Source organism: Hipposideros armiger, unplaced genomic scaffold (genome assembly GCF_001890085.2).
Source record: "Hipposideros armiger isolate ML-2016 unplaced genomic scaffold, ASM189008v1 scaffold_220, whole genome shotgun sequence".
In the NCBI taxonomy this organism is placed as follows: Eukaryota; Metazoa; Chordata; class Mammalia; order Chiroptera; family Hipposideridae; genus Hipposideros; species Hipposideros armiger.
Genome location: NW_017731570.1, coordinates 268,193 through 285,662, shown reverse-complemented (window position 1 = coordinate 285,662; position 17,470 = coordinate 268,193). Strand labels below are relative to the sequence as shown.

The window sequence follows — 17,470 nt, the reverse complement described above, 5'->3', positions numbered from 1 at the left end:
AATCAAACCGCATTCATACCATTGGTTTCTAATGATGACTCAATAAGGAAACACATTATTTGCCCTAGCAATCATCTATCTCAGTTCTATTTGTTTTCTCATTTAGAATGGAATTGAGAAACCTAACTTACTCCACTAAATATGATCGCCTATCATTCTCTGAAAGATACTGACCATCTCATTGAGTTGGAGTTATGATGATGGGGGATATAATATCCCTCTGGTCAAAAAGGTTTGCAATCATTATCAGTTCAGGAGCGTCCACTTCACAGAGCCAGGAATTGTCAACCATCCTTAAGTCACACATGAACTTTGGTCATCTGAGATACATCTATGTTGTACCTTTTACTACAGGAATTCTAAAGTAGTGAAGTGATGTTAGAAAATTCGCATTTCAACAGAATGGTTTATGGCTCAGTTGGCATGGCAGTATGCTTGTAGTAAATGTGGCCATTGATTGAGTACTTACTCTGTTCTAGACATTATGCTAAATTCACAACATAAATTTTCCCACTTAATTCTTACAACAAGCTTATGATATGCTTACTATTATTATTCCCCAGGTTACCCAGGTAGAAGCTGTGTTTCAGAGTGTTTCGGTGCTCGCTTGTAGTCACACAGTTAGCAATTGCTAGAGTTAGGACTCACACCCTGAACTCTGCTTCCGCAGCTCCTGCACTAAAACACGACACTTCACTGCTTTCTTGTGGTTGCTCTCAAAAGTCCTCTGTTGGAAGAGTAAACTATAACATGGCAGATTGGGAAAGTATGAAAGCCATTCTGCTCTAAACACTTAGACATGCTGGAAATGAAATAGTAAAACAAAACAAGCATGTTTAAACACACACACCAAAAAAACTTACAAGAAAAGATACCAAAAGCCAACTTGTGCATTTATAGCTAAGTGTAAAAAGCTGATAATCTGGTGCTGTCTGGGACTCTGAAATCAAACTTTCAGCCTAAACTACATGCTGCTTAGGAAAAATATTTACTGTAATCTATGGTGCAGAAATTCCTAAATACAAAAAAATACATAACAATTATTCCCAGACAGTCAGTACCAATAAGATATATGATTGAAGCCCAAATGCAAACCTATTGTGAAGAGAAACTCAAGCTCTACTCTGTTCTCAGAAAAATAATAATTAATGGTAAACATCAGTTTATAGTAAAAAATGACAAAACACATGAGCAAATTATCTACCATGAAAGAAAGCAGACACAAGAAACAAGAGGATCAGTACCCTCAATATTTAAACTACTAAAACAATCTTAAAAGGCCTTTACAATTAGTTGTAGAAAACTTAAGAATAAGACTCCCTATAAAAGAACACACAGCTTTTTAAAAGAAACAAATAAACCTTACAGAAATAAAAAAAAATCCATATTAAAAAGTCAATGGATTCTTTAAGCAGCAGCAGACTAGACACAATCAAAAAGAAATTAATGCACTCTAGTATAAGCTTAAGGAAATTATCCAGAATAAATTACATAAACAAACATAAATAAATATATATCTAGACACAGTTCAGTGAAACTTCAGAACATTAAAGAAAGAGTAAACAGTTTGCAAGCCATCAGACAAGGGGAAAAGCCAGACTACTTACAGACTACTTGCAAAACTAAAAGCCAGAAGACAATGGAATAGTATCTTTACAATATTTTGATTTACATAGTATGGAGATAAATTATTCCTACAGAGCACATTTTAAAAAGGTGTCTTAGACAAAGAATGAGGGAATTTACAACTCCCAGATCATTCTTGAAACAACTTCCAAAGTGCTATAAAACAAAAAAGCAATGGTTTATAAAAAAGCAATGGTGAGTAAACAAGTTGGTAAACATTTAATTTATGATAGGCAGAAACAACAATAATACAGTATTTGGTGGGTTTAAAAGCACAGAAGAACTAAAGTAGTAGAAACCATCACATGAAAGAGATGGAAGGCAACCTAAGTTAGAGAGTTATATGTTTTTTGTCCTGAAGGAGAGAAGAGATCCTGACCAATTAAAACATGTTTTAAAAGTTAAGGCTAACTACTAAAAAAAAAAAAAAGGGTATATTTCACATACTAGTAAAGAAAAAAAGGAATAGAGAAAACTCAATAAATCCAATAGAAGGCAGGCAGGCAGGAAGGAAGGAAGGAAGGGAGGGAGGAAGAAAAAAAAGGAGAATCGAGCCCACATAAAATGGCAATAGAAATAAATCCAAACTTTTTGGTAACCACAGTACATTTTTAAAGAGTAAATCTACCAATAATAGAGGTATTTCAAATCCCTCTGTATTCTATTTATAAGACAAAATCCTAACACGAAATAATAATAAAAAAAAGAATTGAAAATGGAGGAAAGGGGGAAAATATGCCGAGGGAATGTTACCAAAAGAACTACTATACCTATGCTATTAGCAAACAAAATAGAAATTAAAGCATAAAACACTTTCATATAAAGAAGGTTATTACATAGTGATAAAAGAATGATTTATCAGAAAGCTATACCAATCCCAAACAGAGATGTCTAAGGTAAAAAAGCTTCAAAATATAAAAAGCAAAATGTATTAAATGACATGAAGGAGTTGAAAAATCCCTAAGCCTAGTACAAGCTTAATTGCCATTTAAAATAGACCCCCATCCCTAAAAAAAGGAAACTTTGAAACACAATTAACATACTTGAACCAACAGATACATATTAATATATTAATCCCTGTACCCAGCTATTAGAGAATGAAACTGGCTTTCAAAAACATATGGACAAGCACTAGAATACAAAGTAAGTCTCCATACATACTAAAAACATGTGTTATACAGACCACAGTGTCATGTAATTAAAGAGCAATAAAAATAAAAAGATAGTCTCAAAACCTACATATTAAAAAATCTTAAAATACTATCTAAAAATTTATACATCAAAAAAATTGTGAAAATTAGAAAATTGTTAGAGCTATATAATAATGAAAGCCCTATATATTAAATTTATGGAGATAAACTGGAATGCAGAGAGAAATTATATGACTATATATAAAATATACATGAGTGCAGCTGAAAAAGCTAAGTGGCAAGCACGAAATGTTAGGAAAAAAACAGAATAAACCTCCAAAACACAGAAGAAATGTAATGAATACAGATAAGAAGCAAAATAAATGAACTAGAAAGTCAAAGAAAGAACAGAGAATCAGGCAAACTAAATGACAGTTCTTTGAAAAGAAAAACAAAACAAATATATCTCTGCCAGTATGGAGAGGGAAGGAGGAAATAAGAAACATGAGGGGGAGGGAGTTAGAGAGAGAGAGAGAGAGAGAGAGAGAAGGAGGAGAAGAAAGGGAAGGAAAGGTTGATTTAAAAGGGGGCCAAATCACAAATATGACAGCATTTTCAATCAAAAGAGAACACTATTAACAAATGCATGCAACAAACTTGAAAAGTGAGATGAAATAGGCAATTTTCTAAGATATATAATCACGAACATTATTTTTAAAAACCTAGAAATTCCAAAGACATATCTAACCACTAAAAAAGTAATTCGGTAGTTAAAAATGTACTCACACAAAAACAAAGAAACAAACAAAAAACCTATTAGCTACTGATGGTGTTATGGGTAAGTTTTACTAAACCTATAAGAAACAGTTAAGTTATTGTTATACACAATGTTAGCATATTAGAGAAAGAGGAAAAACTCTCCAAGTAATTTTGTGACAATAAAATGACCTTAATAGCAAAGCCAAATGACAGTACAAGAAAGGAAAAGTATAGCTCACGCTCCTTTTTGAGCACAGTTGCAAAAGTTTACAACATAACATGAGCAAGTGAATCCTGAAATATGGTTGTGTTTTTTGTAATAATGACAATGAATGTCCATTCTGGAAAAGCATGTTTTCATGGTAGACAACACATCTACGACTAAAGATATTTATAGTATATATATATTTCATGATAGTATAGTGTGTGTGTGTGTGTGTATATATATATATATATATATATACATATATATATAATATACTTCATGATTGTAGTATATATAGTTCATGATTAAAAAGATTAAATTATATCCATTTAAATCAACATATTAACACATTAAAATTATTTTAGGAATGGATATAGAAAAATGTTTTTTATAAAATTCAACATCCATTCACATTTCAAACAATAACAGCATCAAAAGCTCTGCAAGGTTTTCTTTTACTTAATAAATGGTTAACTATCAAAAACCTGTAGCAATTTGGGACATGGATAACAGTATGGTTGCACAACACTTAATGACTGTACTTAATGCCCTTGAATTGTACACTTAAAAATAGTTACAATGGTACATTTTTTATTATATTTTACTACAATTTTAAAAACCTTATACCAAACATTATACTTAACATGGAATTATTAGAAGCAATTCCTTTAAATTATGAAGTCACAGTGGCCTATTCTCATTGCTTCTATTCAACTATGTATCAGAAATCCAGTGCAATAAAACACAGAACAATAATTAAGTATGGAGATCAGAAAGAAAAATTTTTACAAGTGATATTACTGTCTATACAAAAAGTCCCAGAGAATCTATACATAAGCTACTAGCTCTAAAAGAACATTTAACAATTTGTTGGATGTAAGGTATTCAATGTACAGAAATTAGTGATGTTCTCATATGCTAGCAATTACCAATTAGAAAATACAGTTTTAAATATATGGCACTAATGATAGCAAGAAAAACTATAAGCTGTCTAGTTATAAACCTAACATAAAATTATAAAACTGTATTGAAAGGCATAGAAAAAGACATGTGCAAATAGATATATGTAGTTTTTTTGGGGAAAAGATTCAATATGAAAGATAGCAATTACCTTCAAATTAATATATAACTTATAGCAATCTTAATGAAAGCCCTAGCATAGATCATGGGAACTAATAAGCTGATTCCAAAATTAATATGAAAGAGGAAAGAAAAACCAAGACAACTTAGAAGAGGAACAAGGAAAGGATATTCGTTCTCCTAAATATAGTGATATTATAAAGCTAGAATAATTAAAGAGACATAGTGTTGACATAGGAACTGACAAACCATAAAACCTAGAAACAGATCTACATATAGATGGGAACTCAGCCTAAGGCACAGGTGTCATAAGAAATCTATTGGAAAATGAAGACTATTCAATAAAAAGTGCTGGTTAAAAGGCTGACTCTATAGAAAAGGACCAAACTAGACCGTACACCATGCCACACACACAAACAAATTCCAGAAGGATTAAAGTCTTAACCATGAAAGGCAACCCTTTAAAGCACTCAGAGTAAAAATATATGAGAATAGCATTATGACATTAGGGCAGAGACAAATTTCTTAAACAAGGAACAAAATGCACAAGTCATAGAAGAAAAGAAAAAGAAATTAGGCTACATTAAAATAAAAGCTAAAGAAAATTTCCAGGCATCTAAGGACATCTATAAATGTGGAGACAGAAAGACACATATATAAAGTATACAACTGCAAAGGAATCGTACCCAGAAAAACAGAAAGAACAGCCAAATCAGTCTGAATAGATCCACCACCCAACAGAAAACTGCCAACAGGAATGAAAAGGTCAGGAAATCCAAACAACAACAGCAAAAAAAAAAAAATAATAAAAAATAAAAAATAAAAAAAAGGTCCACCCTCATTAGTAATCAGGAAAATACATGTTAAACCACCAAGAAGCATTTCTAATCTATCAGATTTCAGTAAGTCCTGACTATTTGGTGCCTTCAGTACAGATACCTAAGGGACTTTCCTAGAACAGAGAGCTGAAACTGCCGTCAATTGAGGAAACATTAATTAGGACTTTTTCCAACCACCAATAAACAGGACTAGAAATCTCCTATATTCGAGGACGCATTCTTATGCATTTTGAATGCTTCCCAAACTCTAAATGATCTAACACAGCCAAGCGCTGTTTCTTCCAAGCTGGTGGAAATACTTCCTCACACAAGAGGGCATCCATGCTTCCATCTGTCAGAACGTAATCCTGGGCATGCCGGTGGCATTGGCCCATCTGGGAAAGTTGTACCCTGAGGAGAAAGGTAGGGGGCTTACTTGGAGCAGTCTTCACAAGCAATGTTCCCTGAGGTTTCCTTGATGGTGCGCTCAGAGACAAAAGCTGGATATTCAGTATCACAAGGTTCCAGGGTCTGTTTCAATTTCTGGGCTGTAGGGATAAGGAAAAAAAAAAAAGAAAAACAGAACGTAAGGCACAGGCTTTATTGTGACTGGCAGCCCATAGAAACTCCAAACGCAGTTCCGCTCCTGCTGCTCTGCGATTTTTCTAGGCACAGCATAATGCATTATTTTCTAATTAGTCAAGTGATTTCATCTGCCAAGCAACTCTATAAGCTATAATTCCTCAAGCAGTTGTGTTGGCTTGATCAGCTATCATTTATGCATCACAAGAATTCTACTTTCTGGGACAACATCAGTCACTGGGTCTCTGACCTCAGACTTAACTTGAATTTAGCAACAAACACATATGTATATCTAAATAAATGTATAAAATATAAGTTACACCATATTATTTAGGGTGAGACAAAGGTCATGATACAATTGCACGGTTTTATTACAGAAACAAAATTGAAATATGGACTAGTAAAATACGTCATGTCTTTGAACCACAGCCATGAGCGCAGTCCTACTATTATGAAGTTCCTTGTCCAGCAATACAGCACTAAATAACCCTGGTATGTAAACGAGGACATAGTAGGCACTTGGTAAAGGCTTGTGGTTGATTAAATTTTTTAAACAAGTTATGTCCAGTGGGCAAGTTCCAAAACCTCTCTAAGTCTCCATTTTTGAAATTTGTAAGATGGAGATAATAGAGTTCTTCTGTCAGAGTTGATGGAGAAGTGCACAGCACAGAAACAATATATGCTGAGTAGTTAGCACAGTGCCTGGAACATAAAGTGCTAAGTGTCAGTTATTAATAATAATAATAATAAGAAGAAGAAGAAGAAGAAGAAGAAGACGAAGAAGAAGAAACAATAAGTGAAACAACGCTAGCATTCTAATAAAGCCATTGTGACATTAAAACATGAGGAAGACAGACGCCATAGCACAGTAGACAGTGGTTAAAGCTCTGAAGCCAGAGAAATTTGGAACACGAGTCCCTACTCCCTTCCCCCAGCTAACCCTCAGTATTCTCATCTGTAGGAGACACCAGTGGTACAGGGATCTGCACCGGAGGTCCACTGCTTCACATTTCCCCAGTAGAATGCTTACAGCTTTCCAAACTCTGCAACGTTTTTGGCTGATGTTCATATAAAATATAAACATATATTTATAAATAGGTATTACATATACTATATGGTATAGGCATATAGATAGTTTAAAACTGCACAACTCAATAGGGTTTTAACAAAATGATGTGTGGACAAGGTCTCATGTTATATTCGAAATACAGTTGCATGGATGTCAGAACCACCCAATTGGGTAGATGTTTTGTGGAACGTCCATCTGGGAGGCCACTGGCACGAAGTGGACCATCACATGGTTAGCAAAAGCCAAACACCTGTTTGGTGACAATCAGATAATCCTTGGGTGATCAGGGAACCATGCTCTAAGCACTCATATCATAGTGTGATTGGTTTTTTTTATAATGTAGGTTTTTCCCTGAGCTTTACTTATTTTGAGTAAATTAATTTGGTGTTTGGGATTTAAGTGTAGGTAGTACATTGTAATTTTTCCTATTTAAAACAAAAGGAAGTCGACTTTCAATCAGCTTTTTTTTCTTTTTCAAATGCAGAACACGTGATTTTCAGGAACCAGTCATTGACCTAAACAGGGGATGCCCATGCTAACTCACACGGTTTTTCTGAGGAATCAATGAACTAAAGCATTGTAGTTCTGAACAGACTGACACACACGCATGCTTTCACACACATGTATGTACACACACAACCTTCGTGAAATGCTGGCTGTTATAGTGTTACCATCCACATGCCAGGAGTTGGGCAAATTACGTAGTAGCTAAGAGCATGGCTCTGGGGGTTGTGTATTTGCCCCTGTTGTGTGATCACAGATGAGTTTTTAATCTCCCTATGCCTTGTGTAGAGACTGTCCTCATGTACAAAATGGCAATAACAGTAGCAACTTCACATGGTCGTTTGAGGCTCAAACGAGTTGATACGTGCAAGTGGCTGACCCATTCTGAGAGCAATGTAAGGGCCTGTGCTTACGGCCATCACGACCTCTACTGCATGTGTCATTTGACTGACTCCTCAGACTGTCAGCCTTTCCAAGCCATATCTTCTTGGTTAGAAAAGGCAAGCAGATGGCTACCTCCCTGACTCCTGACTCCACTGATGGTGCAGCGTTGGTAGTTGTCATGCTCCCAAAGGGCCAAGTCCCAGACCCTGTCTGTCCCCTTGTGCCCTGCAGTGCTAGCTCACAGGAAGCATACATGCTTGCTGAATAAATGAATAATTCTCCTGAATGGTGCTTTTCAAGCAAATAAAATGAACAAAGGAAATGTGAGACTCTCAGTCTGTAATGACAAATTGCCTGCCTCTAGGTGGAGGGTGAGGTGAGTTTAGGTGGCCCAAGCCCCACAGACAACACAGAGTGGCTCTCAGTGGGAATCTTATTCTCTTTCTGGTTCTTTTCCAATGCCTTCGATTTTGTCAGGAGGACCCTTTTGTTTGATGCTAGGGAGTTTTTATCATCTTTCATTTGCTCTCCTCTTTTTTTTTTCCTTGGGAAGCTAAACATAAAGCTGGGAAGGTTCCCTTTAGTATTTACATTAATTAGATGTCAAAAAGTGAGTCCAATGAAATGAAATAAAGATTAAATAAATAGCATCGATTATAAGTGAATATGGCACAAGCATGCAGATGGCATTTATAACCTAATGATGGTAACAGCTAAATTTATTAAGAAACTATTATGCACCAATGATGTTCTGCTTTACATGAATTAATTTATTTAACAGTAAAGCAAGACAAACACAAACACATATACACACACATAAAAACTATGAGGTAGAAACCATTGTCATCCCTGTTTTGCAGATGAGTGAATGGAGGAAAGGCCTGAGTACATTGCACAAATTTATCCATTGACTATGTGGCAGAGCCAAAATTTGAACTTGGGCTGTAGCACATATATATTTAACTGCTCTGTGAAGTTTGGCCAATGAGCGAAAGGAAGAAAGGTCTTTGGGGCAGGGTGAGATAGGCAGCACACAGCATTTAAATAAGCCCGATAATTGCACCATCTCTAATTCTAATTATCTGGGCCCAGTTACCATGGAACGAGTCCAACACATTCAACGGCAAGACTCATTTGGCTCTGATCCTTTCTGGAGATGAAATTTTCCACAGATCCCTGTACCAGTGGTGTCTCCTAAAGATGAAAATACTGAGGCTTAGCTGGGAGCAATGGAACAGGGACTCGTGCTCCTAAATTCTCTGGCTTTAGAGCCTTCACCTTTAACCACTGTCCACTGTGCTGTGGTATCTGTCACCCTCACATTTTAATGTCACAATGGCTTCATTAGAATGCTAGCATTGTTTTTGATTATTATTATTATTATTATTATTATTATTATTGTCATTAACTGACACTTAGTACTCTTATATTCCAGGCACTGTGCTAAGTACTCAACATATATTGTTTCTGTGCTGTTCATCTCTCCATCAACTCTGACAGAAGAACTATATTATCCCCAACTTATAAATTAAACTCCCTTTGACAATTGCAGGGCACCCATACTGATGTGGTGGTAAACTGTTGAGTCTCTTTGCGGCATGACTATAGATTGGCTGGAGGTTGCTTGATGTGCTTTTGGAGAAACACACGAATTATCATATAAAATCATGGCCACATTTAATTTAAATAACATGGTTTATTATGAAGACCTTCCTTTGTCTGGAGTAGTATGGAAAACACCACCTATAATAATATTTGCCAGTTGTTACTATTTATCCTTGGAATTTCAAACCAATGACCAAGGCTACCAGCGATCCAATGAGTACTCTTAGGCGTTGAAATTTATTATCTGAAAAAGGTGTGAGTACACAAGGATCATGGAGCTCAGTGACACTGATTCTTTCCTTTTACAGAAGGAAAAACTGGGGTTCAAAAAGCAGACATAGCCTGCCTTGAGTCCCACAGAGTGGCGACAGACCGCAACCATCATTTACTTAAACAGCAAAACCGCTGCTGCCACCACTACTGTCCCAACCAACACTGATTAAGCGCTTACTACGTGCCAAACATCATGCGAGGCCCTTTGATGGATAGAGTCCTTGCCATCACATAGTGAGCAAGTCCCTACTGCTATCACGTTTCACAGATGAAGAAACTAAAGCGCTGAGAAATGAAGATGCCTGCCCAAAGTCACACTGCTGTTAAGTGGTGGGGCCCAGATACAGACCCAGGTGGTGACATCCTGGAACCTACGCTCTTTGCCATCACACTGTTCTCCCTTCCACCCCAGTTACACTGGGTGCAACGCTGAAGCCACCGTGACCTATCACTCACTCACTCACAATGAAGCACCCACACAATTGAATATCTTTAATTTTCCCTTAGCAACAAATGTCCCTGATGAGAATAACTGACTTGGGTTCACAGTAATTATGTGCAGACAATGGGGAATGAATAGAGTTGCCATTTGAAAAGCTTTCCTCTTCTTTTGTCTCTGTGAATGCACCCCCATTCATAACCGGGTGCCAGCAAGCTCCATTCTCTTTGTGCAACTTCGCCAAAATGATACCTTTGTGATAATCAAGCAGAAATGGGCTTCCACAGTCCCCTTCATTAAGGAAATGAAGCAGATAAACAGTGTAATTATGGATTCCATTTTTAGCTAAACAAAGATGTATGTCTCAGCTCAGGGTCTTTATCTCGTGAGGGAATGGTAAATTTAGAATGAAGAAACTTTACAAGTCAATATAGTTACGGTGCTTGAAACTTTTCTCTCCTTATACTGGGTCTAAGATTTACATTTACATTTCACGGAGATATCCAGATGGTAGCAGCCCCACAAATGAGTTTATTCACTCTCATTTGATTCAGTTTCTTCATCTATAAAAGGGAAAAAGTCATAGCTGCTCCCAGCAGAGGGCTTTAGGCCTGAATGTGACACTCACGTGCCACAGCCTGCCCAACATGGGGGCTCCCAGAAGGTCAGTTTCCTCTCTGCCCGCTGTCCAGTTGAGGTGGTGGGTCTCGGGTTAGGTTTGAGCCCATGATCTATTAACTGTCTGACTTAGGTGCCTCACAAAAAGGTTCAGTGACAAACTCTAGCAGTCCCCGCCTATCAGCTATGTTGAAGGGATCTGAAGATAATCTAGCGCCAGTACTCTGGAAACAGAAAAGCACTAAACATTGGTGCACTGTGTATCAACGATATAATTATTTGACAAGGTCTTTCTATAGTCTGTGAGGGAAAAGGTCTCAGGGTGTGGCAAGGGCATGAGATGACTTGGATTTTATCTATTCAGAATCTTTTCACAAAGCTTTCAAAAACAGAAACAGAGGACTAAAGCATCATGTTATTCTTAGCTAAAATTGTGTCCACTGTTGGTCCTGGTGGACAGGAAAGCTGGGGAGAGGGGATGTGAAATTTCAGAATGGGAACCTTCACAAGTGTCTCTAACCATCAATAAGCGCAGCGACCATAACCTCCTTCCTTTTTCATCATCCCCTGCCCCACACTCCTTGGTCTACACCAGGGTGTCTCCACAGTGGCGCTACAGTCGTGCCCCCATATCCACGGTTTTGCTTTCTGCGGTTTCAGTCACCCGTGGTCAACCACGGTCCGAAAATACTAACTAGAAAATTACAGAAATAAACAATTCGTAAGCTTCAAGTGGTAGGTAGTGTGATGAAGTCTCGTGCCCTCCAATTTCACCTTGCCTGAGACGTGAATCATCCCACTGTCTGGTGTATCTATGCTGCAAACACTACCTGCCCATCACTCATGTGGTGGCAGTCTCGGTGATCAGAGAGAGACCACAGTCACATTCATTTTATTACAGTATATTGTAATAATTGTACAATTTAGTTATTGTTAATTTCTTAATCTGCATAAATTACAAATTTAGGTATGTATGTATAGGAAAAAATATAACATTTGCAGGCTTTGGAAGTAACCACGGTTTCAAACATCCACTGGGGCCTTGGAGCATATTATTGGTAGATAACGGGTGATTACTCTATTGACATTTTTTTTTTCTATTGACAGTTTGAGTCGGATAATTCTTTGTTGTCAGCAGCTGTGTGCTGTAGGATGTTTAGCAGCATCCCTGACCTCTACCCACTAGATGTCAGGAACACACCCATCCCCAGGCGTAACAACCCAAAATGTCTCCAGATGTTGCAATGACCAGTGGTAGGCAAAATCACCCCCAGGTTGGAAACTACTGGTTTAGGCAAAGATCACAGGTACTCAATAGAGACTCAGAAACTAGTTGTCGAATCTGATGGACCAGAGCCAGGGGGTTGGCAGGTGCCTGTGTGGGCAGATCACCGGGAAGGTGAGAGGGTCCAGGTGAGAATAGGGGAAGTGAGAATGGAGGCTGGCATGCAGGAGGGTATCCTCAGGCTCACAATCAAAGCCCCTCCGCCAGGGAGGGGCAGGCACACCGGTGTGAAGAGGAATGTCAAAAAGCAAAGCACTGAAGGCAGCCAGCCTTCTGCCCTCAGCACTAAGTACACTCCTAACAGCCAGGAGCCTTACCCAGAAAACACCGCCACCACCCAAACATGAACACCGCCCTCCAGGCGGAGAGCCCCTGCTCCGTGCATGTCTTGCCATGGACTTTGCCTGCACTGTGGAATTCATCTCCCACAACCGCATTATGTTATCTGCTGACCAGCGAGGAACTCAAAGCCCAGAGAGACCACATGATTTGTCCAGAACCTCTGCAACTAGCAAGAGGCAGAGGAAGCTGCCTGACCCCAAAGCCGGAGCACGTCATTTATAGGTGAAACAGCCTCCCAGAGCTCAAAGTACAATGCAGAAGGTGGAGTGGCTTGTCCCCAGGCACTGGTGCTGCAGAGAGAGCAGCCATTGAACCAACTTGCAACCCATTCTCTTAGCCTCTATTCACTTTCTTCCTTTTCTCTCTTTTAACCTCATTTATCTTTTCTTAAACCCCTAATAGTAAAATTGTGGAAAAGCTAGTCAAATAAGAAAAGTACATTAAAAAAAAAAACCCAAACAAGCATCCATTTAGTAGGTTCCTTCTCACCTCTTTTTCAAATCACGTGCAATTTTAAACAAAGCAGGTTCATGCCATAGGTGAAATTTTCTTTGGGGCACAATGATAGTCTTTTCTTCCTAATTGATATGTTGGTCTCTACTCACTGACTTCCCGTTGGCGATACTGACTGCAGATGCTGTTTAACTCTACACCCTCCTCCTCCACCATTGAATGCTGTTTTGGGGGTATATACAGTTCTGTATATTGTTTTTTCTTGTTATATTACTTAATTTCATGAGCATTTTTGATCTTGAAGAAAAGTTTTCAGGAACAGAATCTTTTAGAAAGTTTTCTACGCCCTTCTGTGGATGGGTTGTAATTTATTTTAAAATGTCCCAGTTGTTCATCGTTTAAAGGTTTACCAGTATTTGCAATCATAAAGTCCTGGGTGATAGCCACTCTGTCATAGAACCCTTGTTCCCATCTCAGTTAATTTCCTTAAATTGTATTTCTAAAAGTGATGAATTGTGAGCAATCACTGTCATTCAAAGATGGTACCAACCCAGGAGGAAGAGGCAAGGGTCAGCCCATGCCTGGAGGGTCCCCGGGAGAGTGTATGTGGATGAAAGCAGGTTCCTGGTCCACTGGGCTGAGTGTTTCCCAGGATAGAGCCAATCTGGGACACACTTGGATCACATTCATTGCTGTCAGAGCTGCTCCATGCAGGCATATGCATGCATAGAACTCTATCTGCATGGGTTACTCCACCTCACATTCCAACTAACAAGAAATTAATGGGTTCCTGAATTCAGGCAAAATGGGTCTAGTTGTAACTTGCACAGCTATGATGACAGTGGCTATACTGGTCATGCCTGGCAAAAGAAAGATGTGCTAGGGCATTCAGTGAGCAGAGATGGAGCACCTGCTATGCATTGAACAGCAGTTAGGTGTTACAGGGTAACAGGGGTTAAGACACAGCTCCTGTCACCAAGAAATTCTAGTTCCATGTGGATCGAACAAACCGAGGCAATAATGGTGTGCAAGGGCTGGGAAATATGTGCGTTGACTGGGACAGAGGCAGGAAGGAAATGTTGCTGATTCTTCCTGGGAGAACTGAGGCAATTCTCAGTGACTGGGGTTTTAAGGGAAGGGAGAGGGAATGTCACATTGAAATACAGAGGGTGCCAGACAAATGTATACACGTTTGAAGAAAGGAAAAAAACTGTATTAAAATTGTCATACTCAATGAATACCAATAGCAAAAGATGAATACAAGGGCCGGCTGAGTGGCTCAGTTGGTTAAGAGCTCGCTCAAGAGTTTGAGCTCTGAGCAACAGCGGTTCGAGTCAGCCCGAGCTGAGCAGCCGTGAGCTGCCAACAGGTGGCGGGATGGCTCAGCTAAAAAAAAAAAAAAAAAAAAAAAAAAAAGATGAATACAAGTCACGTGTATACATTTTTTTGGCACCCCCAGTATATCCAGCACCTGGGGGAATGCTGATACACCACTAATCTACCTCTTTTTAAATGGCAGATAATTAAAAACAATCATCCTGGTAGCCGTCTGCTCATGCCTGACATCCCAGGTAAAAAAAAAAACTCCACATGAATAAATGCACCAAGGAAAAAAAGAGCAGAGTGTATCTGAGAAAGAGCAAGTGACTTAACAGGCGGGGGGACAGCTGGGAGACAAGCCTCATTAAAGAGCATTAGTTTGTAGGGCATAGGGACTCAAGTATTCATCACTGCTGTGGTCACACTGTCATCACCATTATCAGGAATTAATTACAGCCACCATTTCTTGAGAGCTTACTGTATTCCAGTCACTGTGCTTAGCAAGTAACATGATTTATCTCATTACATACACACATGCGCGCGCGCACACACACACACACTAATGATGGGAGATAAATATTACTTATTATTTTGCTCTTTTGCTTCCTGTAGGGAAACAGAGCCTTGCCCAGATGAACTAACTTGCCAAAGGCCAATCTTGGAGCCAGGATTCAAATTCATGCTGATCTAAGGCAACATCTCACACTTCAAAGAGTTTCTACTAATTACTTGCTGAAATCACTGAAGGTTTTTGTGCAGGAAAACTAGTATGATTACATTTGTGTTTTATGAGGGTAACTGTAAAAAAGAAACAAAAACAAAAACAAAGGAGTAGCTATCTCTTCATTCAGGCTGAGAAAGGCGGTGTGTCTGTCTCCCTTCAAGTCTGGCAGTGCCCACGAGCTTTTTGAAGACTTCACCTGTGCAATATATGACTGCAAAGCCTTAGTTAAGGAAATAGGTCAAAGTGTATATTCAATGCGGGCTGAATGAAGCCTGGGGAATTTTTGTCAGACTGGATGGTGCTGCACCTAGCACAAGGTGCAGAGCTGAAAAATCATCACTTTGTCCTGGGTAGCTGTATGTGAACACATCCCTGATGAAAAGTAGCCAGTGAACCCAGGGCTTACCACTCTGAGCTAAGAAAGAGAAACCAGTTTCTGCTTACCTTTAGCTGTCATATCTGAGTGCCACCAGCTGCAGAGGTTAAATTCCACCAGGAACCTGCACAGGTGATGGAAAAGCCCAAAGTTACTTGGTCATCCACACCCTGAATAGAACAGTGATATCCTGTTATTCAGCAATGCTCACCTCATTTGAAAGAATAAGATCAGAATCTGGAGATCTCAACATGGTTGGTCCTGGTACCATTGAGTTTTCACTGGGCTCTCTCTTATTTGTGATAGGGTATTTTATCACCAATGCCAACCTAACCCTGAAATCAGGTTTACCTAGACTCAAGGCCTCTGCTGAGAAATATCCTGCTTTATAAGCAGAAATAGTTTCTAGTTAGAGTCTGAATCCATAGTAAAAAATCAACTTCTAAAGGTCTTCCTCTGCCTTGGTTCAGAAATACAACTAGAATATTCTTTACCAAACTATGATCTGCAGTAATAAACGATGCTTTCAAAATTTATACTGCAATGCAATGTTTAGCCATGTGTGTGGCTGTGCGGGTGGTAGTGGTGGAGGGGGGGCAGGTGGGACAAACTTCTCTTTATGAAATTATGCCACAATGCAAATTTAAAAAAAATAAACTTTCTCGATTGCTCATAAAGAATGCAAAAGTAATATAAAACATCCTCAAAATGAATGGAGACAGACCAAAATTTAGCCATTTCTTTTCTAGGCACATGGCTCTCTCTAGGAACTCACTCTCAATCAAAATCCCACTATTTTCTGCTACTGTATCTTTTTGTTTCTGATGTGTATACAGGACTTAACTCTCCACTTGAATTTACAACTTTGTTACATGAACATAGGTTACATTAAAATAATACAGAAGACAATGTTCATCGATGTCCGGTCATCAAATAATTTCTCCCTTAAACCAACAGAATTGAAACCTTGATGTGGAAAATAAGAATAAGAGAATTTGGTGCTGCTTGAATGACCTGCTTTCCATGCCTGTCTATTTCTCCCTTTCGTGTGACACAGTGTTTCTGTAATGTGTCATCTGGAAGTCAAGCCTTTCATCTTTGTGCCATTTCAAGTCTGACCTAAGTCACAGATGCATCCAGCACCCCCCAAGCAGGATGGAAAGTTGACAGGGTAAACAATTAAATCACACCTGAGAAAAGCCCCCAGCCCCTGGCCCATGACTATACAAGCCCCACTTCTGTACATGGCAAGACATCCAAAGTAGCACAGTGGACAGCCCTGGCAATTTGTTCTTCTGACCACAGCCCACCCAGGATGCATTAAAAACAGCCAGACATCTATGTTAAATTTAACAGTAACCACAGTAAATACATTTGGTTTGTGTATTGCAAGCTGTTAGTCTGCTAAACAATTACATAAGGGCATAAGCAGTGACCATGAATAACTTAATAAAAGATAATTTTTTGGTCTCAGCGTTCAATATTCTGAGATTTTCAATGAGGTTATCTCTGAGTATTATGAATCTAATGGTTATTGAAAGCATCAGGCTCTCAATTCACTTACTAATACAAAAGAAAAGCAATAATACTTCTTAAAAAAGATGTAGCTGTTGTACTTACAAGACAAGTTCTGTCATTATCCATTTTACTGCAGCAAGGAAGGCATTATAAGGCTGAAGAGACAAATTTAGTTTATTAAAAAAAAATGTATCGGACGCAAAAATTGTAGTTTAACTTAAGGCTTTACATAAAGACAATGTTATTCTTTTAGAGAGATTGATATCATGTCAAAAAACAGTGAAGCTCTAGCTGAATGAAGAAAATGGTTGGATACTATATCCCAAAACTAACATTTTAAAACTTTGAACTCCCCTGTAG

At 38.5% G+C, this 17,470-nt stretch overlaps 1 protein-coding gene across 1 annotated transcript in view; it reads right to left on the bottom strand.

Moving 5' to 3' along the window:
- LOC109389079 (voltage-dependent calcium channel subunit alpha-2/delta-3) overlaps positions 1-17,470 on the bottom strand; it is a gene marked incomplete at its 5' end in the record, with an annotated part of 298,701 nt that overhangs the window by 40,029 nt on the left and 241,202 nt on the right. The window contains 3 exons of the mRNA XM_019654329.1: positions 6,055-6,166; positions 15,661-15,716; positions 17,213-17,265. Coding sequence (XP_019509874.1) covers positions 6,055-6,166; positions 15,661-15,716; positions 17,213-17,265 — 221 coding nt within the window. The remainder of the gene's footprint in view (positions 1-6,054; positions 6,167-15,660; positions 15,717-17,212; positions 17,266-17,470) is intronic.